The sequence below is a fragment of the Scophthalmus maximus genome, chromosome 13 (genome assembly GCF_022379125.1).
Source record: "Scophthalmus maximus strain ysfricsl-2021 chromosome 13, ASM2237912v1, whole genome shotgun sequence".
NCBI classification, from domain to species: Eukaryota; Metazoa; Chordata; class Actinopteri; order Pleuronectiformes; family Scophthalmidae; genus Scophthalmus; species Scophthalmus maximus.
The window spans coordinates 1050001-1075000 of NC_061527.1; the positions used below are offsets into that span (position 1 = coordinate 1050001).

At 47.8% G+C, this 25000-nt stretch overlaps 1 protein-coding gene across 8 annotated transcripts in view; it reads left to right on the top strand.

The window, feature by feature from the left end:
• The window catches only part of mast2 (microtubule associated serine/threonine kinase 2), an 88686-nt gene that overhangs the window by 22253 nt on the left and 41433 nt on the right, over nucleotides 1-25000 (top strand). Inside the window, exon 1 of one of the 8 annotated variants that reach the window (XM_035648912.2) lies at nucleotides 11541-12009. The exons of 6 other annotated variants lie outside the window; for them this stretch is intronic. In XM_035648912.2, the coding sequence (XP_035504805.2) occupies nucleotides 11971-12009 (39 nt within the window). In that variant the 5' untranslated portion in view covers nucleotides 11541-11970. Of the gene's footprint in view, nucleotides 1-11540; nucleotides 12010-25000 lie in introns of those variants that run through there. One more of the 8 variants, XM_035648915.2, reaches the window with a different exon arrangement.

The window sequence follows — 25000 nt, forward strand, 5'->3', positions numbered from 1 at the left end:
CCGACTTCAGACTCCTGCAGACGTCCCACGACTTTGCAGCTAATAGGAATAAGATCGGATGGTGCGTTCAATTTGTCTTTGTTTTCCTTTGCCTTCGCACGACAAGTCACACACACACACACACACACACACCTCCCGTTGAGAGAGTCAACGTGACATCAATTAGGGATGAAACATGAAAAAAAAACATTTGGAGGGAAAACAAAGAACAACATCTTTAATTCCTCTGCAGTAATTAGTCGACGTAAAGAGGTTTTTATTTTTAATTTGAGATGTTCCGATATCACGTTTCTCCCTCTTAGTACCCAGTACCGATCCAATACTAGTGCATTTAAATAAATAAAAAATGATTTAACGTATTCTAACAGCTGTTTGTTACTGTACTCTTTGCTTCTGCTACTTTTCAAAATAAGAGCTTTGAAGTTTTAAACAGAACATTATAATATATTACATATATGATTATATATGATATGTGATCAAAAGGGTTTGATAACCAATCATTAAAAAAACAATATATATATATTTTTATTTTTTTTATTATGAATCTGTGATCTTTTTCAGTTATGAAACAGTCAAACTAGATAATAACAGAAGTTCTGTGACCTTTATTCTCTTTATGTATCTGTGTTTCAAAGACTTTAACCTGTGAGGTTGAACAACAGTGACAGTGATATATATATATATATATATATATATTATATCAATCAGCTGATGTATTGGTATCAGAATTTTCCTACCTAATATTCGCTTTGATCCATAACAGTCAGATTCAGTTAAGTTAAAACAGAAACATATAATGTATTTAAATCAAACAGAATATTTTAAACCTGAATTCATTTGATTAATATTTTGCTCCAAACTCAGTGTTGCACATTGACTTTGGTTTCCTTGTTCACTCTGGTGCTCTGGTGAGGTTGATTCCAAAAATGTCACACATCAAGATATTTTCAAATCGGCCGTTATCGATAATTATCAGAATAAATCAGTCAAATCAGTTAAAAAGAAACCAGATGGACGATTATGTTTTTAAATTCCTCTTTAAAACAGTAAAACATGTCACGACAGAACAGTTGGTGAGATTATTTGTCATTCCTCCTCTTTGTGCGGAATCATACATTCATATCAACACACATAGAACTATTGAAGGAAATGATGTTTTGCAATAATTATTATCATTTTTCGTGTCAGTATGAACATACATGTGTGTGTGTGTGCGTGTGTCCGTGTGTCCCGACACGTGTGCGACGACACACGCACACGCACACGCTGAGCGTGGCAGGAGGATTATTGATTATAGCTCAGTAGCTTATTTGGAAACCAGCTTTACTTAGTTTTATTAGCTCCCTCTTAAGCCCACGCACGCACACACACACACGCACGCACACACGCACATGCACATGCATGCACATGCACGCACACACAAATGAGTGGCTGTTAATTAGTGGAGTGAGCGATCGCCTCTCTAATGGACTCTGTGTGTGGAGCAGTGATCTATGGTGTTTGGTCTGAGCCGACCCACAAGTGTCCTCTGGTCCAGAACCTAATGTCCAGCATCCATCACACTAACAGGGTTAAAGAGAGGACGCACACACACGCACACACACACACACACACACACACACACACACACACACACACACACACACACACACACACTGTCTGTTTCCTCCTCTTTGTCTCTTCCTCTTGTCCTCGGACCCGGACACAGATCTGGGGTCAGTGAGATTCAGCAGATTCCTCTATATCTTATCGACCTCGTTAGTTTTTCGAAGAAGATCCTGTTACTGCTTCATCCCCCATCGTCCTCCTCCTCGTCCTCCTCCTCCTCCTCTGTAGATCTCGGGTTCATGTTGCCGTCCATCCATCACACTGCTGATGTATTGATCTTGTACTTTAGGCCTCTCGGAGAGGCCAAGTGTGTGTGTGTGTGTGTGTGCGTGTGCGTGTGCGCGTGCGCGTGCGTGCGTGCGTGCGTCTTTTACCGCAGCTTCAGACATATTAAATACAATGAGGTTAATCAAACAACGTATCTTTACAAGTGTCACGTATGCTTTGGTGGTTGCGAGGGTTGGTACCGCTCAGAGCCGGATCCACCAATCGAGTGGAGAGATTAAAAAAAAGAAAATAATTATGAATAAACACATAAACAACAAAATACTCACAACTTTATCGATTAGTCTGTCAATTAATCTGTTTGAAAAATGTTGATCGTGTTTCCCAAAACCTCAAGATGAAGTTTTTGTTTCATCCTCACGCCGAAGATATTCAGATTACTGTCACAGAGGAGCAAAGAAATCAGAACATATTCATATTGAAGAAGCAGTTTTATCATTAAAACTACTTGAACCGATTCATCAATTATGAAAATAGTTGGCTATTAATTTAGTCGTAGATTACTAATCTATTAGTCGATTAACTGTTGCAGCTCTAGTTGTGATTGACAGCTGGGACCGTCCAATGGGTGCAGGGTTGCCATGTCTGGTATCAAAAAGAAACAAGATGGCGCTGGTTCAAATTGCTAAACTTCAAAACTGCAGCTGGCGAACCAGTGGTGACGTCACGGTGGATTGACACTTGGTCGGAATTGATTTATTCTTTAGTTCCGCGTCAGTCTGTCTGGTTCGTCAAAAAACAATAAATACCTTTGTCCAACATTGAAGGGGAAAATTTCAAAGAGGCCCGTTATTTTTCCCTTCATGCTGTTTCCATTGAGTCCAAACTATTCGATGATAAAACCTTGAAACACTTTCCAACAACACAGAGCTCGGTCACGTACAACATGGAGTAATTCAAATGTTCCTTCGCTGGTCGCCGTCTCGTCGTCGAAGCTGTTTGTCGTGTTTCTTCTCTCACTTCACAATGTTTCATCCTCCGCCAGCAGCTTTTCATTTGGATTCACCAGCCAGAAAATATAAATAAAAGGCAGAAGCCTCAAACAAATGTGAGCTTCTGGCAGCCGGATGGCAAACAGCATTCATTCTCCCCCCAGAGTTTGATTTGGGACCAAGAGACCAAACGGAGAGTTTCAGCTTTGGCAGCAGCCGTGAAGTTCAGAGTGAGAGGAACAACAAGGCGTCTGAACCCCGACAGGCGCTCCGTCGTCCCCGCGGCTGCTCAGCTTCCTCCTGCGCTTTGATCTCGTTCAACAGGAGGCCGCGGAGCCTCGGCAACTTTCTTTTTCACAGAGATGGTGTCGACAGAAAGACGAGCTGCGTCAGAACTTATTCGACAAAGTTGTTTCTATTCCGTATTTTGCGCATTAAAGCTACAGGGTGTAATATTTAGAAGAACTTATTCACAGAAACTGAATATATTGTCCATAACTCTGTGTTCATATATGTTAAATATAGTTCATGAGGTGGACCGACCTCCGTGTGAGTCTCCATGTTTCTACGTCCTGTTGAATACGGTTGTTGAACTAAACGTCCAGAACACGTTCACGTTCATGTTGAATTTTCAGACGCTGCTGGAAACAGGAAGTGGAATCAGCGGTGCGCCGCCATAAAGTGTCCCCTGTCGGTCGCTCAGTTGGTTGCAGTTGTAACTTTACCACCAGATGGCGCCGGAAAATTACAAGAATTACACACTGGGGCTTTAACATTTAGATGTAAACGTAGATAACGTTACATTGGAAGGTTGACGTGTGTGTTAGTATCAGGTCACAGTCGGATCGTCAGACTGAATCAGACGCTTCCTGTTCCTCACTCACGTGAACACACACACACACACACACACACACACACACACACACACAAACCCTCTGCTGCCATGTTGGAGATGAGCTAATCCACTTCTGACCGTATCAGCCATCTCTGATGACGGAGAGAAAATTCAATTGTCTTTCCATCTGGCATACGCCTCCTCTCCTTTCCTCCCTCGTCCTCGCTCGTCCTCCTCCCTCCTCCTCATCCTCGTCCTCCTCATCCTCGTCCTCCTCCTCTCCTCCCTCCCTCGTCCTCCTCCCTCCTCCCTCCCCCCTCCTCTCCTCCCTCCTCCTCCTCCCTCCTCCTCCTCCTCCTCTCCTCTCCTCTCCTTTCCTCCCTCGTCCTCCCTCGTACTCCTCCCTCCTCCTCATCCTCCTCCTCCTCCTCTCCTCCCTCCCTCCTCCTCCCTCCTCCCTCCTCCTCCTCCTCCCTCCTCCTCCTCTCTCCTCCCCTCCTCTCCCCTCCTCCCTCCCTCCTCCCTCCCTCCTCCTCCCTCCCTCCTCCTCCTCCCTCCTCCCTCCTCCCCATCCTCCTCCTCTCCTCTCTCCCTCCTCCTCCTCCTCCTCCTCCTCTCCTCCTCCTCTCTCCTCCCCTCCTCTCCCCTCCTCCTCTCTCCTCTCTCCCTCCTCCTCCTCCTCCTCCCTCCTCCTCCCTCCCTCCTCCCTCCTCCCCATCCTCCTCCTCTCCTCTCTCCCTCCTCCTCCTCCTCCTCCTCCTCTCCTCCTCCCTCCCTCCTCCTCCTCCCTCCTCCCTCCTCCCCATCCTCCTCCTCTCCTCTCTCCCTCCTCCTCCTCCTCCTCCTCCTCTCCTCCTCCTCTCTCCTCCCCTCCTCTCCCCTCCTCCTCTCTCCTCCCCTCCTCCCTCCTCCTCCCTCCCTCCTCCTCCTCCCTCCTCCCTCCTCCCCATCCTCCTCCTCTCCTCTCTCCCTCCCTCCTCCTCCTCCCTCCTCCTCCTCCTCCTCTCCTCTCCTCTCCTTTCCTCCCTCGTCCTCCCTCGTACTCCTCCCTCCTCCTCATCCTCCTCCTCCTCCTCTCCTCCCTCCCTCCTCCTCCCTCCTCCCTCCTCCTCCTCCTCCCTCCTCCTCCTCTCTCCTCCCCTCCTCTCCCCTCCTCCCTCCCTCCTCCCTCCCTCCTCCTCCCTCCCTCCTCCTCCTCCCTCCTCCCTCCTCCCCATCCTCCTCCTCTCCTCTCTCCCTCCTCCTCCTCCTCCTCCTCCTCTCCTCCTCCTCTCTCCTCCCCTCCTCTCCCCTCCTCCTCTCTCCTCCCCTCCTCCCTCCTCCTCCCTCCCTCCTCCTCCTCCCTCCTCCCTCCTCCCCATCCTCCTCCTCTCCTCTCTCCCTCCTCCTCCTCCTCCTCCTCCTCTCCTCCTCCTCTCTCCTCCCCTCCTCTCCCCTCCTCCTCTCTCCTCCCCTCCTCCTCTCTCCTCCCCTCCTCCCTCCGTCCTCCTCTCTCCTCTCTCCCTCCTCCTCCTCCTCCTCTCCTCCTCCTCTCTCCTCCCCTCCTCTCCCATCCTCCTCTCTCCTCCCCTCCTCCCTCCGTCCTCCTCTCTCCTCTCCTCCCTCGTCCTCCCTCCTCCTCCTCCTCCTCTCTCCTCCCCTCCTCCCTCTCTCCTCCCCTCCTCTCCCCTCCTCCCTCCCCCTCCTCCCCCTCCTCCTTTCCTCCCTCCTCCTCTCCTCCTCCCCTCCTCTCCCCTCCTCCCTCCCCCTCCTCCCCCTCCTCCTTTCCTCCCTCCTCCTCCCCTCCTCTCCCTCGTCCTCCCTCCTCCTCCTCTCCTCCTCCCTCCTCCTCCTCTCCTCCTCCCTCCTCCTCTCTCCTCTCTCCTCTCCTCCCTCGTCCTCCCTCCTCCTCCCCTCCTCTCCCTCGTCCTCCCTCCTCCTCTCCTCCTCCTCCTCCTCCCTCGTCCTCCCTCCTCTCCTCCTCCTCCCTCCTCCTCCCTCGTCCTCCCTCCTCTCCTCCTCCTCCTCCCCCTCCTCCTCTCTCCTCTCATCCCTCCTCCTCCCCTCCTCTCCCTCGTCCTCCCTCCTCCTCTCCTCCTCCTCCTCCTCCCTCGTCCTCCCTCGTCTCCTCCCTCCTCCTCCCTCGTCCTCCCTCCTCTCCTCCTCCTTCCTTCCTCCCTCCTCCTCCCTCCTGTCTCTTTCTATCAGTGTTGTTTTAAATCTTTCTCCTCCACGTCTCTGTTTTGTGCCTCTGAGCTGCAGGAACTTGTCCTCTAGTTAAAACCTGTTTGTTACGTTTGACCTCAGGTTTCTGTTTGTTCTCTGCAGGTCCGACCACACTGACTCATCATGTCAATAATTAAGGATGCACCGAAATGAAAATTGTTGACAGAAACCGAGTTTTAATTTTTTACAGTTTTTTATTTATTTTAGCCTCAATGTGCTTTTCACTTTTTTTGTCTTGCTTTTCAAGGAAAAAATCAATTACAAAAGTACAATTTATAAATATTGTCATAACACTGAACATCATACCAGCAAAGCACAATACAACTTAAAATAAAACAAAATCCCAAAAAAATTCTGTCTATTTTCGCTCAAACGATTTCGGTGCATCCATATTAATAATATCATAAAAACTTCTGCCTGAACCTTCTGAAGCATCACAGAGATCATGAGATTACATCCAGACAGTAATGTGATCAGTGTTTACCGTCAGTCGACACTGAACTCTGGTGTCTCATGTCAACACAAGACGGTGATTCTGCTCAGAAGTTTTACTTTCAGTCGGCATTAATGTTCTGACCTGCGAGTCTTTGAAATCTGTGAAAATTTTTAAAACGTCTCACAGTGTTAAAAAAAAGACATTTAAAAATAAATTTCCTGGATCCTGACATTTCTTGGCCCCTCTCCCATCCTTCCAGTTTCAAGGAAACGTGCGCACGCACACACACACACACACACACACACACACACACACACACACAGTTTATGTAGTCAAATCTTCTCTCTGCTGCTTTGAGCTGATCTCAGTCTGTGAAACGTGGCTCGGATTTACACTTTAACCAGCAGGTCGACAAGTTCACACGGGCGTGTGTGTGTGTGTGTGTGTGTGTGTGTGTGTGTGTGTGTGTGTGTGTGTGTGTGTGTGTGTGTGTGTGTGTGTGTGTGTGCGTGTGCGTGCGTGCGTGCGTGTGTGTGTGCAGGGTTCAGACTCGGTTCATAATCTCGCTGGCGACAGTGTTGGTTCTGGTCATGGCCACATTATTTTGTACTTGTAGCACTTTGCCAATGAAAAAGAGCTTTGATTGTTCACAGATGATGTTATGACTTCTCCTTCACCTCCAATTCAGAGACGTTGAGACCAGATGTAAAATGAAACCATGGAGGGAGGGAGAGATGAATATCTCATCACATTCATATTTCACATATTGAGGAAAAGTCGCGGATGAAGAGAAGATGAGCCTTTAGCCTTTTCTCTCTTCCTCTCTCCATCTCCCCTTGTTCTCTTTCATCCTTCCTCTCCATCACTGTGTTAATCTCATACAGGCTGACTCAGTGTTTTCTTATCAACCCCCCCCCCCACATCCAGGGGGGAGAAGCTTTATTGTAACACACCCCCATGTCCTTTTCATCCCCTCCTTCCTCTTCCCCTCTTCCTCTTTTCAGCTTTGAACCCGTCTGAGCTTCATCACAGCCAGGATTTCCACGTTAGTGAAAAATGGGAGCAGCGGCTCACTGGGGGGCTCGGAGGGAGGAGGAGGGGGGGGCGTCTCTTAAAGGGCCACAGCAGGAGATTAGGAAAGTGAGCGGGATTGGTCCATCCAGTTTGTCCGTTCGTTAGTAGCGTCGCCCAGATCGACAGTGAACGTCAGCGAATAAAGCCAAATTCTCATGATCGCCCCCTGGAGTCTGGCTGCAGTACAGGTCATAAGCCCCGCCCCCTGGAGTCTGGCTGCAGTACAGGTCATAAGCCCCGCCCCCTGGAGTCTGGCTGGAGTACAGGTCATAAGCCCCGCCCCCTGGAGTCTGGCTGGAGTACAGGTCATAAGCCCCGCCCCCTGGAGTCTGGCTGCAGTACAGGTCAGAAGCCCCGCCCCCTCCATCTCATGTGAGGTCGTTGTTATCACACTGATGCTTGTTCACGTGTTCATGTTTCTGATCACTTTGCTTCTCATTAGTTATTTGATGATACAATATAAACGTCATGACACTGACTCCTGATTGGGCGAGAGCTTGTGTGTATGGGCAGGGCCTGTCTGTGTTAGCCCCTCCCACAGGTTCTGTTGTGTGCAACTGGATCTATAGAAGTTACTCAGACGTAGTTTGGTAGAGGTGAAGCTCTGTCGTATATAAAACCTTCCAGAGTCATTTCAGTCCCCGCGAGACTTTGCTTCTAACGCCGACTTTTGAAACAAAGACTCTTTCTCCTCCTCTTCCTCCTCTTCCTCTTCCTCCTCTCCTGTTGAAACTGGGGCTTGTTCAGGTGAACAGAGCAGAGCAGCCTTTACTGTCTGTCTGGATGATGAAGGAGCTTCATGCTGAGAGGAGGCAGCGAGTCTGAAGGCTGGAGAGTACGTGAGGTCACAGCTCTTTCTAGAGAGAGAGAGAGAGAGAGAGAGAGAGAGAGAGTGTGTGTGTGTGTGTGTGTGTGTGTGTGTGTGTGTGTGTGTGTGTGTGTGTGTGTGTGAGACGGTCGGTCCGTCAGTAACAAACACCGTCATGTTTAATTTAACTCTGCTCTGAGGAGGCTGACGCACATTCAAACACAGCGTCAGCACAATGTGTAGACGGAGCTGCACGCAACCTGTCAGCACACACACACACACACACACACACACACACAGCTGTCAGAATAACACACAGGCCTCATGTTTTTCATTTTCACGCTGGGTTCTCCTCCTTCTCCGTCTCTTTCTCCTCAGTCTCCTCCTCCTCCTCCGTCTCTTTCTCCTAAAAGCCCGTCTGAGTGTTGATCATATATAAGACACGTATATAAAATATATAAGGAAGTGCAGAAAAAGCTTTTCTCTGCAGTTTGTCATCGACAGGACGACGAGGCCACAACTTCAATTAACCTCCAACAGCAGCAGAGGCTCAGACCAGGAAAACACTGCTCTGCCTCTTCTCTCATCTTTTCTTTTCTTATCCTTCTTCTCTTCTCCTCCATTCTCACTTCTTCTTCTTCTTCATCCTCCACTCTCTCCACTCCGAGCATCTTGTTTCTCAGTATCTGTGAGAAGCTGCAAGCGACAGAAACACGGTTCAGCTGCTTCGCTGGAAGTGAAACTGTGGACTGACGAAAGTACAGACACTTTTTTTATGACGCACCAGTTGCAAACCTATGAATCAAATATCTTTGACACTTTTGCTTCGTTGGGGGGGTTTGATTAACCGCCTTATTTTTTCCGTGCTGATCTTTCTGTCTCTCGGAGGAAAAGGAAAGGAATTGTTCGGTAGGTTATGGATCTGTAGGATTTGGTCTTTGATGTGTGGAGTCGTGTGTGTGTGTGTGTGTGTGTGTGTGTGTGTGTGTGTGTGTGTGTGTGTGTGTGTGTGTGTGTGTGTGTGTGTGTGTGTGTGTGTGTGTGTGTGTGTGTGTGTGTGTGTGTGTGTGTGTGTGTGTGTGTGTGTGTGTGTGTGTGTGTGTGTGTGTGTGTGTGTGTGTTGGAGCATGCATAGGGGGCGGAGCCTAATACGGTGCGCCGGCGTGGGTGAGACGCATAACGGGCTCGTACTTTGCTTCATATTCCAACTGGATGCGAGTAACGTAAATTATGACTGTTCCATGTTGGCGTGACGCAATATGGCGAAAGCCAATCAGCACTAAGATCCGACAGAGACGCCTCATCCCACATAAACCGTCCTGCCGCTTCCAATACTCACCACAGACTCACATGTTGATTAATCCCAAAGGAAAAACACTTGTTTCTACACAGCGAGCAGCTGATGAGGAAATAACAGAATGAGAATATTAGTGATGTGATGTTCACAGCGTCACGTCGTCAGTGTGAACGCGAGGCCTCGTCTCTGAGCCGCTCTGTGTTCTTAGCAGCAGAGCGTCAGAAGCCAGAGGGTCAGTGAACATTCCTCTCTGTGGCCCCTTTGACCTTTACTCCCATTAACACTGACGCTCTAACCGGAGGCTGGGGGCCCGGAGCGCGGAGGGGAGGGGCCTCAGAGAGGGGAGGGGCCCCACGCTGTCCTGTGTCGGGTTTCTCCTCCAGGTGATGCTGTGCGGCTCCTGAGGTTCACAGGTTTAGGATAAAGTCCTGATTTCACAGCACATCGGCTCGTTGTCGTTGACGCAGAGCGAATTATTCGCGCAATGACATTCCATACAAAGTTAATGTCGGGCGACGCAAAGACATGAAATTCACTTCACGTGACGCGATGTCGCAAAAAAACAAATGGCGTTCAGATCCCCCCGACGTCACTGACGTCCTCGTGTGATGGAGAACGGGCAGATGTTCACGGGTTGTGTTAACTCAAATGATCCGGCAGCCAAATCACAACGTAATGCAAAAACTAATTTCCCCAACACATCATGGACTTCAACGTTCTTGCGGCCGACACACAGTCAGACGTTAATGATCGTTAACGTAATGTTTGCGTGTCCGCACACTTTTGGCCACAATCACACTGTGAGACGATGGAATCGGCCTGTGTTAAATTCATCGTTTTGAATAAGTGATGAACCTCAATCCTCTGATCATCCACCTCATTAATAATTGATCCAAACACCACAGTGTGTGTGCGCATGTATGTGTGTGTGTGTGTGCGTGTGCTGTGAACACACCCTCTTGTTTTGATCTCAGTGCGAGCGAGGCTGAGGCGAGTGGTGCGGAGGAATGGGGGGGGGAACGCTCGTCCTCCCTCCATTCATCGTGAGCGAAAGTCTCTGTCTGCTGCTCGCGCCTGATTGGCCGCCTCCGCAGAGAGAGAGAGGGGGAGAGAGAGCGTGTGATGGAGGAGGAGGGGGAGGAGTCAGAGCATGTGAGCACACTGACACATCAGAGGGAGAAGAAAGCAACAACAGAGGAGACGGAGAGAATCGAAGAGGAAGGACGGAGTGTGTGCTGCTCCTCTCTCTCTTCTCTCATCCCTCGTTCCTCCTCCTCTTCATCCTCCCCTCTCAGCCGGGCCACTTCTCCTCCTCCTCCTCATCATCCTGCAGCGAGGATCTGACGCTGACGGCAGCACAGAAGAGGAGAGAGAGCGGCTGAGATGAGGAAGAGATGTCAGTGACAGACTCGGACCTGAGCCCCGGCCGTCGTCCATCGGCCACACGGAGCCGGGCCCCGTCGGCTCGTCGGCATGGAGACGGATGCGAGTGGCCTCCTCGCTCGGTTTGACGGCTGCTGACGAACAAACCACCTCTTGTGTTCCGTCGTCGTCCTCGTCGTCTCTCTGTGGCCGGGTGAGTCCTGCAGCTTCCAGACGCCTCTCTCTTTATTCCTGGTTCCGAAGAGGAAGAAAAAGTTATTGCGAGGCCTTTTGTCCAAAAACTGTGTTCACACACACACACACACACACACACACACACACACACTCCATCTGTCCGTCCTGCCTGCGCTCCGGTCCAGAGACATTCCAGGAAGCCGGCTCCCTCCATGTGTTTGTGCAGCGATCTCAGGACCGAGTTACAGCTCGACTCTAATTAAGCCAGAGGGCAGCAAGCTGGTGCCTCCCTCCCTCCCTCGCTCCCTCCCTCCCCCCGACGCCCTATTGTCATCATTACGTTCCGCCCTTGAATAATGGAGGGAGCAGAGTCTGCTCTGGGCTAGTGGCCGACGGAGGAGCACAAGGGTTTTTGTGGAAAACAGATAAAGACGAGAGCTTGGAAGCGCCGGAGTGCGTGAGAGGGAGGAGGAGGAGGAGGAGGAGGAGGAGGAGGAGGAGGGGCGTGTCCTGAACGGAGGCCGGGGCTCGGGAGACGACACGTGCTCCTCATCCCGACCACACCTTCTCTCTGCGACGGGCCGGAATGAAAAGAATGAGATAAAGGAGAAACAACAGACGACTGCAGCACTTTTCTCCGTTGTTTGTCTTTGAAACATTTGTTGACGCAGAAGGAAATATCCCTGAAACTGAGGATTCTTCTTCTTCCTCTTCAAAGAACCAGAGACTCGTGCGAAGAGCGGAGAGGATTCCTTCCTCCACATCTTCCACGTAGTCCGAGTGTCGAGTCGGCGGCGGCTCATCGGCAGATGGACACAGAGCGAAGGACGACGGCGAGCGATGAGGCCGCGATGTAACTTCCCGGAAAGTGTCTGAACTTTTGCAGCTTTGTTAACGAAAACCAAAAAGGAAAAACCCTGAGCTCACGGAATCATGGACGACTCGAGCATTCTGAGGCGCAGAGGACTCCAGGTAAAAATCCACAGTTAGTCGCAGGGGTCGAAGGTCACACGCTGGGAATTTGACTTGGTTAAAGAAAGAATGTGCTCACACACACTTTGTCACGTTGTCACACACACTCAAATATTTGCTCTCATTTTCCCCTGATCACATTTTTCCAGCTGCTTTCAGTAAGGAAAACATACTAACACACACACCCACACACACACACACACACTTCTTCTTTCAAACATTCTCACACTTCCAACATTTGAAAGTCCCAGCACATCCCACACGACAGGATGTTAAAGATCTCATGAGGAAGAAAGAGACTGACGTAGTGCGACAATACACATCCTCGTCTGATCCCAGCTGTAGTTTTGAAGATCTGGTCAAACATATTTATGACATAGAGATCTGTATGTTTATGTTTGAACAGATTATCAGTCGTCGTCCGTCGTCCTTCTTATATTCCGACTGTAAGATCCAGACTCTGAGTAGGTTTGTTCGACCTTGGCTGGAGGTTTACTCTCTTCTTCAGTAATTTAATTCATCCCTGACTGCGTTCGAGCTTCTTTTACTGTACTGTACTTTACTGTACCTCCTTTTTTCTTTCAGTGTTTCTTCCACCTTTGAGTCCTTTAGTGAGTCAGTACAGCTGCAACACACACACACACACACACACACAGATTTTCAGAAAGGTAAATGAAGCAGAACATCTGCTTTTCCAGCTGGAAATTAATCTTTAAGAAAGAGAGATGTGATCTGGATGATAACTGGATTGTTGTTAAGACAAAACGAAGACGTCGCCTCAGTGACGGTCAAATCTTTTACTAATGATCATGATGAGGTAATAGAAAAAGAATCATCTTTACTCGCAGAGTTACAGCCTTAGGTTGTAACTCTAGAGCTGCAACACAATGGATTAGTAATCGAATACTAAATTAATCGCCAACTATTTAAATAATCTATTAATCGGTTCAAGTAGTTTTTATGAAGAAAAAGAGTCAAAATTCTCTGATTTCAGCTCCTTAAATATGAATATTTTCTGGTTTCTTTGCTCCTCTGTGACAGTAAACTGAATATCTATCTCTTGACGATGAAAAGAATCGTTAGTTGCAGCCCTGGTTGAGGAAGAGGAGCGCTGACCCGTATTCTCTGACCTTGAGTTTTAAAATTCCACGACGTCAACTACACCTGTTCTATCCATTTTAATCCGCGTACAGGTGTTTTAACAGTGTCGGAGATTCACACACACACACACACACACACACACACACACGATAACAAACTCTCCACTGCCTGCGTGTCGAGGCCTTGATGAAAACTATATGACGTCATCATCCGTCAATGCATTAACACATGGAAAGTGAGACATCTGGCACTTAGAGTAATTTACTCAGTGCAATCCCATAATGAATGTGGCTTCGCCCGGGCAACAGCAGAGACGTTAGCGCTGCTTGTCATGTTACCAAGGGGAAGCATATGAAAAAGAAACACAGCCCAGAGATGACCCTTGATTCACAACATAAATAACTGCTCATCCAATTTAAGTAAGTGAAGATGCTGAAGCAATTTATCTTTTACAAACCTTAAACAGATAAAGACGATCAAAGAGCTAAAATATCTCCGATTCAGGAGACGCCATCTTGTGCTGGTGACGTCATGTGGAGTCAGTCTGTTCATTTTTGGCGGCACCTGGTGGTAAAGTCGCAAACCGCAGCGGACCGAGCGACCGACAGGGGATACTTTATGGTGGTGCACCGCTGATTCCACTTCCTGTTTCCAGCAGCGTCTGAAAATCAGCGTGAACGTGAAGTATTCTGGACGTTTAGTTCAACAACCGTATTCAACACGACGTAGAAACATGGAGACTCACACGAGGTCGCTCCACCTCATGGAACTATATTTAACTCTTATATGAACACAGAGTTATGGACAATATATTAAATTCAGGTGAATAAGTTCTTCTAAATATTACACAGTGTAGCTTTAAAAGTAAATCTGAGACAAACAAGAAATAATCTCTCGTGGTCGGGACGTGTTGTTGTAGAAGACGCGATGTTCTCCTTCACCGGACAGGAAGTGGATTTTGTTTTCATGCTCAACTAATATTTTATTGAGAGATTAATACTCCGGAGGCTTCACTCTCGCACTGACTGACGACCTCTCACAGCAGTTGGCGTCTGGACTCGGTCGGTGTGTTCGTGTTTGTGTCGGGAGCCGTCGACACGTTTTCCGTGGCTGTAAATCTGTTTTCGTGGCTTAGTGCCCAAAAACACACAAGTCGGCTGGACGGATTAAACACACGGACCGAGAAAGAAGCTCGGAGGCTTGACGCTCATTACAGAGCTGAACGAACGACACGTGTTCACCTGCCTGCTGTTAGACGCTGGAGTGTGAAAGTCTGATCCCAGGGACGATCCTGAAGATCATGAGGCTTCGACGGTCCTTGTATTTCTGGTTCATAAGGAGAAACAACTAAATATATCGTCCATCATCATGTGCAGCAGCTTTTCCATGGACATGAATTATTCCCGTAGTTTTTCGTGTATCAAAGTGTTTTGTGAAAGAGACATTTAAGCCTGATGGTGGCGCTAGAGAACAGGCCGTGGGGTCAGTGATTCATGGATCAGCAGAAAGAACACTGCCGGCACTTTAAGTTATTGATGAAGTCATAAGCAGATAAAAGAAGTTCCATCATCTCGTAAAGGACAGAAGTTGTACGATTATTTCCTGAATGTAATTTAGTGTCCGCTGATCAATAAAGTTGTTTAAATGTCCGATTGGAAAGAATTAGTCCATAAAAGACATTTACAGTCAGGTGGAAAAGCAAATGTTTCAACCTCTGTTTCTATAACTAATAACATCCACAAGTTGTTTTTCAGCAGCTGAAATATTAATTGTTATTGATGAAGTAAAGCAGACACATCCTGGGCAGTGGAGCTCAGTGCGAGGGCATGAGGAGTGTCCGTCCTTGAAAAGCCTGTCGGGTCACGCACCCTCTTGTTAGCCTCCCTGGCGGATGAGCACATGGCCCGGGGTCAGAGGTCACCGCTCCCTCATCGCGCTCTAATGGCGTTTAGAGACCAAACATGGAGCTGCACTCCACCACCCGACCTCTACGACGAGAGGCGGCCGAGGTGTGATGTGGTCGGGTTGAAAGGTCAAACAGATAGCGTGTGTGTGTGTGTGTGTGTGTGTGTGTGTGTGTGTGTGTGTGTGTGTGGTGTGTGTGTGTGGTGTGTGTGTGTGGTGTGTGTGAGTGGTGTGTGTGCATGTGTGTGTGTTTGTGCGTGCGCGTGTGTGTGTGGTTGCGTGTGTGTGTTTGTGTGTGTGTGGTTGCGTGCGTGTTTGTGTGTGTGTGTGTGTGTGTGTGTGCGTGCGTGTGTGTGTGTGTGTGTGTGTGTGTGTGGTTGCGTGTGGTTGCGTGCGTGTGTGCGTGTGTGCGCGTGTGTGTGTGTGTGTGTGTGTGCGTGTCCTGCTGCAGTGTGAGGAACAGGATTAGCGTGTCCATTCACGGCTCCGGCAGCAGCAGACGTTTTTTCCCTCTGACGAACAAAAGCCTCTCTTGTTCCCGTTGCTGTGTCAGAACCACAGTCTGAGTCCAGGTCCGGTCGGCGCTGCTGACATCAGCCCGTCTGGTCACCGGCTCTCCTGTGATTGGCTCCCGTCACCGGCATCTGCATCCTTTCCCCAAATTGTCGCTTGTCACGAGAGACGAATCCTCCGCGGTGAACTCGTGTGATCAGATTTCACGAGATACGAGCAGGTTCCCTGAAGAAGAAGAAGTCGCTCATGAGGCGGAAACAGACTCAGAGATTTCATTTTTTTGTTTTTTCTCAAAGCCTCAAATATTATAACATGTAATGTTAACAAAGCCTTTAGTCGCACACGGTTTAACATCCTCCAAACTTCATGATCAGCAGTTTGTTTTCACGTCGTGAATCGTTTAAATTGACTGAAGTGATTTCACCATAATTTATTTGTCACTTATTTTGTTTCATATGGAGAAAGTGTTAAAATTTGAGTTCCTGCAGCTTTTGGGATTCTTAGTTCAATATTTTTGTCGCGACTTTTGCGCCTAGAAAACCTCAAATTGAGTTGTGATATATTTGGCCCCTCACTGTACATTCATACAATGAATCTCACAATTAGTAATCCACTGATAAATGAATCGCCAACTTTTTTTGTAAATTGCATAAATCGGTTTAGGTTGTAGTCGAAAGTTTCGTTGAATGTGAATACTTCCTGGTTCTTTTGCTCGTCTATGACTAAATACCTTTGGTTCAGGAAACACAATTTGATTATAATAATTTGATGAATCGTTAGTTGCAGCCCTGCACATTCGCAGACATGTAGAATCCTCCTGGATACTTCGGCGACGCTACGGTTTATTTTTTAAACACTACGAATGTGAGCAATCGTTGTGAAGGAGGAGCCTGTCACCACACAAAGAAGCAGGAAAGAAGTTTAATAACTCGTTTATTCATCAAATGAAAAGTACAGAGGAGTTATCAACGTCCGATGTGTTTAATAATGAGTTGAGGTTCGTTTCCCTCTCGTTCATTAGCTTCATGTTCTCTTGATTCCTGCTCTTTTAGTAACACTGTAACGACGGTACGGGATGATGGATTAACTCACTTCTTTCCATCCTTCCTTCCTTGAATTTTGTTCTTTATTTCACTCTATCTTTTTGTGTTGACCCGGAACGCTGCGTCTCCTCCGACCCTTTGTCAAAAGCTCAGCAGCTCTTTGTAAATCTCGTCTAATGGCAGAGAAACCGCGTCGAGGAATTCCTGATCGCCGAGTGTGTGAAAGAGATTAAGAGAGAGAGAGAGAGAGAGAGAGAGAGAGAGAGAGAGAGAGATCAGGCTAATCGACGGCAAAATCCGGCCAATTAAAAGCAAACAAGCAAAATGTTCTTTATGGATTAGAGAGAGTTTATAGTGTTTGGTTGACTGAGGGCGGAGAGCAGTCGCACGGCGTCCGATGGCGACGGCGTGTCCGCGGCCGCTGCAGGCTTATGAAGAGGTAGACAGGAACAGGAAGTGTCTGGCCTGCAGGCGGGCGGTCAGCTGGTACGGTCTGAGGTTGAACATCATCCAGGAGACCAATGAGACGCTGTCGGAGCTCCGCCAGGTAAGACTCACCTCACCTGGGGCAGCTCCTCCTCCAATCACAGCGAAGGTGGTGAGGAACGGGAGGGCTAACGGTTTAACTCTCTGCTAACTGCTAACAGCTAACAGCTAACTGTGGTTCAACAGACTGTTGATGAGAAGCTTCAATGTTCAGCAGTGAAATAACACTTTTGCAACTTTAAAATTAAAACAAAAGCTGAAATAAATCATCAAGAGAATCAGAGAATCAGCCTCTCCTCCCCCTCCTCCCTCTCACCTCTCATCTCCTCCCCCTCCTCCCTCTCACCTCCTCCCATCTCCTCCTCCCCCTCCTCCCTCTCACCTCCTCTCATCTCCTCCTCCTCCTCCTCCTCCCCCTCCTCCCCCTGTCACCTCCTCTCCTCCTCCTCCTCCCCCTCCTCCCTCTCACCTCCTCTCATCTCCTCCTCCTCCTCCTCCCCCTCCTCCCTCTCACCTCCTCTCATCTCCTCCTCCTCCTCCTCCCCCTCCTCCCCCTGTCACCTCCTCTCCTCCCCCTCCTCCCCCTGTCACCTCCTCTCCTCCTCCTCCTCCCCCTCTCACCTCCTCTCCTCCTCCTCCTCCTCCCCCTCCCCCTCTCACCTCCTCCTCCTCCTCCCCCTGTCACCTCCTCTCCTCCTCCTCCTCCCCCCCTCCTCCCCCTGTCACCTCCTCTCCTCCTCCTCCTCCCCTGTCACCTCCTCTCCTCCTCCTCCTCCCCCTCCCCCTCTCACCTCCTCTCCTCCTCCTCCTCCCTCTCACCTCCTCTCGTCTCCTCCTCCTCCTCCTCCTCCTCTTCCTCCTCTCCCTCTCACCTCCTCTCCTCCTCCTACTCCTCCCTCTCACCTCCTCTCACCTCCTCTCGTCTCCTCCTCCTCCTCCTCCTCCTCTCCCTCTCACCTCCTCTCCTCCTCCTCCTCCCTCTCACCTCCTCTCGTCTCCTCCTCTTCCTGCAGCCATCCCATCGTCAGAAGTCTCACAGTGAGAGAGGAGAGGGAGAGGATGAGAGATGTACAGTACGAACACAATAAGCTCAGTTCAGTTACGTAATCTCATTGCACGTAAACTTTGCCTCGTCTTTGATCCGAATTCACCATCACTCCCCTAAATATGCAATCTATCCATACCTTCATCTGATTGATTCTTTCTTGTAACTGTAGTAGATGTTGCGTAAGTTAAAGAACGAACGACCTAACAAACAAACGGACCGGGGTGAAACCAGAACCTCCCTGATGGAGGGAACACGAACTGTGTACAGACTCACTTTATGATTTACTGTACGTCAGAGATCTCAATGGGAATATCTTGTCAAATCAGAATAATCTTGTTGTTGTCGGACGGTTGTTTCTGCGTCGTCTCTTCTGGCCCTGATGTCCGATGACAATGTTTTTCTCGAGAAGCTTCCAGATCAGATGTTTCAGGAACAGGAAAGTCTTCTTATGTTTTTCCCCCGACCAGCCGCTGGCTGGTGTCGTTCCAGCTGCTTCAGTCGCCACAATCTTTCATCCTGATTTGGCCACAAAACACCGGCTGCTCTCTCACAGTGCATCTGCTGAGCCGAAGCAATGCGCCGTGGGTAATTAATGACCAGATTTTGCGGCGCATTCCTGAGCACAGAGAGGTGATGTAGAAAACTCTGTGGGAAGAGAAAGTTTTCTCGAAGGTGAAGATGAGTTGTATCCTTCAAGTTCGGTGATATGACATCATAGAAACACAAACATGCAGAGTAATCGATTAGTAATCGTCTAAATCAACTAATCGCCTTCGCCATTTTAATAATCGATATATATCAGTTCAAGTACTTTTTATGAAAAAAAGGCCCAAATTCTCTGATTGCTTTGCTCCTCTGACAGTTAACTGAATATCTCTGGAGTGTGGACAAAACAACACATCTTGTGATTACACAAACAGTGTTTTTCACCATTTTATGGACATAGCAGGTAACCGACAGATTCCTCGATAACGAACATAACCGTTAGTTGCAGCCCAACAATCGGAGCGAGTTGTGTGAACGCTTAACCACGTCAGTGTTTCCTGCAGTGAACAGTCGTTTAGTCGGAGGGGTGGGGCTTATGACCTATATACTGAAGCCAGACACCAGGGGGCGATCTTGATAAATTGGCTTCACTTTAGAGGAGCCATCACATCGTCCATCTTTATTAACAGTCTGTGATGTTCATGTATTGATGCTCAGCTTCAGTTCCATTACACCTCAGAACTCGGAGTGTAATGGAACACAGGGTTTAACCTCAGAGGACGACGACCCCCTGACCTCTGAGCTGAAGGTGCGACAGTGTGTGAAGGTGTCTGAGTCACTGTGAAGCAGGATCAACACCGAGAGCTCGGCTGGACTTTGGCTGGACTCGGTCTCTTGTTGTTTGTTCTAGAAGAGAGGGAGAGAGAGAGGTGGAGAGAGAGGGGGATGATGGATGGATCGTCGGAATGAGACGGAGAGCAGGAAAGTGGGAACAGACGTCCTGTTGTTTGTTCTGTTCTTTGTGTTCTCTCACTCTCTTCTTCAACCCTCTGTTTTCATGCACTCTCTCTCCGTCTCCCGCCAGCCGCTCCTGGATTAGCCAATTAGAAACCAGCTATGAGCTCATCCGGTAGCCACGGCGACCGCTGAGAGAGAACAACGTGAGCTCGTCCTCTGAAGCGAGTGACCTGTAACCATGGGAGCACACTTCACATCCAGCTCTTCATCCAGCTGCTCGCAGACACAGAACCTCCGAGAGGCTGGACGTGTTCTGGTTCTGAGGATCCATCTGTACCGCTGATATTATAATAATATTCATGTTTTCATGAAACTAAGAAGTCAGTAGCAGGCACCATGTATCTACCGAAGCCCTGAAGGGACAAACCATGGGGGGGGGGTTATTCCACTTCATGGTTGCAATAAGAGATCGCAACGTGATTGGTTGAACAGTAGCTTCGTGTTTCCGTTTCCTCTGACTGTGACGGATGTTAAAATGTGGCGGGAAAGCGAAAGACGAGACAAACCTACGTTGACGATATAAAGATTTCGGTAATGAGATTTTTAAACTAATATATATTCGTCAGTTTGATTGGTCATGAAAAGTATAAAAAGTCGCTTTATGTTATATTAAGTCTGCAAAAACAAACCCTAATGCTGAAAAATTCATGAGATGTTACGTCGATTGTCCGCCATCTTTAACACCACCGAACAAGCTCGTTATCGTACAAACCTCCAGTTGTTCTGTCGGCTGCAATCTGCGACCTCACCACCAGATGTCACTGATCATCCTCCACACTGAACCTTAACATCTGCACATCTCAAAACATGGACATTAGAAAGACACTGACAAAGATATGTAATTATACATGACAGGATAGCGGGCGGCAGCCTCGGGTCGATGGTTCGAACCTTCGCTCTTCCTTATTTACTAGTTAGATTGAAATAATTATAGTTGTCATGTAACGATGCTTTTATTCATCCTGGACATTTCTGTAAATAAACTTAGTTTTATTATATTTTTATTAATTTGCTTTGCCGTAGAAATCTAATAACTGTCAAACTAGTCCAATATAATTTGAACCAATTTACTGTACTTCACATTAATAGTAAATAACAGTAAGACAATTGTTATACAACTGTAATTTATTCATACTATTTTGTTGCTAAAATATGTGATAAACATCAAACATAATTCATATAAAAATATCATATATATATATATTCATATACTCTATTCTTTACAATCAAAGTAAAAGAAAAGGAAAATCTTCAATTAATGAACAACATAATTAAAGAACCTCTTATATTCAAGCTGCTGGTTCTATGTACAGACCTTAACACGAACTCATACTGTATCTGATCCATGATGTCGACTCCCCGCTGTTCCACCAGCTCTTCTCATATCAAACCCCCCTCCACTGCTTTCTCATACCACAGAAGGAGAAAAGAGAAACAATGTCACGTCCCTCTTTTCTCCTTGTTGTCTCTTCATGTCGAGTTCATCCACACGGCTGCGTTTTGGCCGACGGGCAGCAAACTTCAAAGAGTGTGAAATTGAATGTCTAGACGCCGCACACACACACACACACACACACACACACACACACACACACACACACAGTCTTTTCTTGCCCTTTCTAGTCGGCGACAACAAACATGTTGGAGAGCGTTGTTCTTCATTCATTTGATCTAAAGAGCACCATGAAAACATTCTCACTCGTCTTGTTTCTTTTCAAACATCCACTTTTTATTGCTTGAATCTTTTTTTAAATTCACCGTCTTCAGTGGAAAATCTGTTACAATCAAAAACATTTACCACTCTGCCTTTTCACAACTCGTACACTCTCTGTCATCGTCATGGATACTTCACTGATCAATATAATCTGTATCAACGATAAACACGACTTTTGGAAATGATAACATCAACACTCATTGTCACTTCCTGATTCACGTGACGTCCTATTGGAAAGCTCCAATAGGACGTCACGATGTAAATAAAAGCGACTAAGATCAGAAAACAGTTTATTCTGAGTTTGACCTTATTCGGGTTAAGGTCACCAGACAATACTGTTCATGTGTTATTGTCTAATATTCACACCAAAGTGAATTTTCACGTTGTGTTACTCGCGTGAGTTTGACCCGGGATCTTTTATATTTTCTCGTGGGGAGTAAACACAACCCGAGAATGTCCGACCATTCTCTGTCAGACGCGCAACATCAGTGATATACTGTATATACACTATATACACACAGATTTCTACAAATCTTTACTCCGAAGCTCAACTCATCGTGTCCGTTCCCCTGAGACGATCTCGCTCTGAGGCTTCTCTCCGACACTCGTTTCCTCTGCACTCCAGCGCGGCGGCGTCACGGTGGGATGAGCGGATCGCCTCCAGATGCACACGGACAAATCAAACTGCCGTCAGCTGGATGGATGGATGGATGGATGGATGGATGGATGGATGGATGGAGGGATGGATGGAGGGATGGATGGATGGGTGTCCCCGGATCCTCCGGAGAATCACATGTTAATTGGATTTTTTGAACGGCCCTGATTTTAAATGAGAACTAGACTCAGAGCGATTTGTCAAAGTGATGATGATGACGATAATTACAAAAGTCCTCGGAGGCCGCTGGCTCTCGTCCCGTTAGCTCCACCTCCAACCCAGAGACTTCTGCTCCCTTTACTGTACCGCCCCTCCCCCTCACATGTCACTCTTCCTCCTCGCCGCCGTCCCTCCAGGGAATCAACTGTCAATCAAAACTCCTTTGTCTCGCTTCCTCCCTCTATCTAATCCTTCCTCCTCTTCCTCCTCCTCCTCTTCCTCCTCTGTTATTAATCCCATTACAGAAAGTTTGACTCTAATCCCTCTGATTTTCTTTTCTCTCGCTCTGTTGCTTCAGTATTTCATCATAATTTTTTATTCTCCCTCCGTTGCTGAAAATCTGAACTTTTTTTTTACTTTTTACAAAGTTTCAGTTTGAACCAGGAAACTGTTTTACTGACGTTATGAATCAAGTAGAAGTAGAGTTGCTCTCTCATAGAGTCGCCCTCTGCTGGTCAATACAGAGAATACAGGCTTCAGGTGATTCAGCTTCAGTCTGTTTTTATAAAGTTTGTCATATCAACTTAAAAGATATTTCAAAGCCGTGTCCGCTCACATTTAGTTTCCTCAATTTTCAAATCAGTTATTGTTTGATTTGATTAAGATATAGATTCTTCTGGTACAAGCAAGATAGTTTTTCCTCGCTGGGACAAAGTCTGAAGACGGTAAAGGAAGTTTTACACACCGAACCAACGCTCGTGTTTTTGTTACGTTGTTCACATTTGATCCGGTTAGTTCTGGTTTCACGTTGTCATGTTGCAGAACGTCACGTGACAAACCTCCGTCCTGTCGTCGTTTCCCTGATTCTTGACTCTGATTGGTTTGTAGACGTCGGTGTGTCGTCAGTTCGGCAGGAAGACTTTTCTTTATGTTTCATTTTTCTTCTGCCTGCTCGCTGCCACAACTTCCTACTAAAGATCTTCAGTTCACTGTCACAGAGGAGCAAAGAAACCAGGAAATATTCTCATTGAAGAAGCTGAAATCAGAGAATTTTGACTTTTTGTTTTCATGAAAACTACTTGAACTCATTAATCGCTTGTCAAAATAGTTGACGAATATTTTAGTATTCGATTACTAATCGATTAACTGTTGCAGCGCTAAACCTTTCACACCTGTAACTTTGGTCCGGACCAGACGAGGCAGGTGCTGTGAAAACGTCCAAACACTCGTGAGATTCACAACCTGAGAGTGAAGAAATATTATTCTCTGCAGCTCGTTCTGTGAGATCGTTTTTCATGTTGGGTCGATGCTGGTGTGAATCCACTCAGCAGGAGTGAGACAGCTCGTATTGTCTCCGTTAGACGGAGCTCTGGGGGAGGAAGAGGAGGGGGAGGAGGAAGAGGAGAAGGGGGAGGAAGAGGGGGAGGAAGAAGAGGAGGAAGAGGAGGGGGAGGAAGAGGAGGAGGGGGAGGAGGAGGAGGAGGAGGAAGAAGAGGAGGGGGAGGAGGAGGAGGAGGCAGAGGAGGAAGAGGAGGAGGAGGAGGAGGAGGAGGAAGAAGAGGAGGAGGAGGAGGAAGAGGGGGAGGAAGAGGAGGAGGAGGAGGGGGAGGAAGAAGAGGAGGAAGAGGAGGAGGAAGAAGAGGAGGGGGAGGAGGGGGTTTCAGCAGAAAGGTGCAAATTGAAGCAGTTTTGTTGACAGGCGGCGCAGAGCAGCCATGTCGTCTGGTTCCCTGATAATGAAGTGAGAGAGCGGGAGCGAGGGAGCGAGGGATGGAGGGGGGGGGGGGGGGACAAAGGAACAGAAGAACAGCTTCACTCGTTCCCACATGTACACAACACTCCGTCCCTGTGACACGCAGCCTCCTCCTTCCTCCTCCTGCGGGTTCATTAAAGTAGAAATGTGGAGCGTCTGAAAACTGGGTCCCGGCGGCTTCACCTCCGTCTGAAACCGCCTCTCCGTGTTCGTATGGAAACAGCAGCCGCCCGAACGCACGTTTCTGTGTTTGTTGTGCTCGCTCACATGAAACGCGCTCCGCTGTCACTCAGGGAGAACTCCCATCAGGCCGCGGGAGCGAGTCGAGCGTTAAGGCCACGCCAGACGGAGCCTCGCGTCAGAGCGAGTCGTCATTTTAATCTTTATTAAATCAGACTCCGCAGTTTGTTTACGAACACGTATCCAGATTTTCAACAACGTGTTTGTAGTTGAACTCGTCAACAACGTCGCTGAGAAATCTGTCCGTGTTTCTGTAGAGTTATATAAAGTTTCAAACACGTTACCATGTTCTGATCTACAGGCCTGAGGACTATAGAGGAGAATTTGATTCATTAATATTTAAACGTCTGGAGCCGAATTATTAACTGGGTGAATTAGGTCGATGCCCCCGGGGGCCTCCTCGCTGTAAAGACCTTATCGTGGCTCCGCCTTCAGCATGTGAATCATAAGGTCGGCGCTTTGCATTATTACAGTTGTGACTGATAATGTGTTGCAAATTCCGTTTCAGTTTTAATCTGTCGGATGAAAAAATGACAAGGCAGGAAAATCTGTCTGCAGACGGTGAAACACGTAACGCTAACGTCCACTCGCGTCCACTGACGCCTGGCGGCACGGGGGATATGGAACACACGCGCCAAAACTCCATCAGTCCCGACAGGCGGCTCTTTAATTGTTTGTTTTCAAGATCCACCTGTCAATCACACACACACTAATCCGGCCCCATCAGCCGGTCTATCGTTCCTGTAGCGAGATGCTAACGCTAACCTTATCAGCAGAGAAAACACATTAATCCTATAATTGGAATTTACTCATTGAAACGAAAACTGCAACGCGTCAACGAAAAAGGTTTTTATCTGTGTGTGTGTGTGTG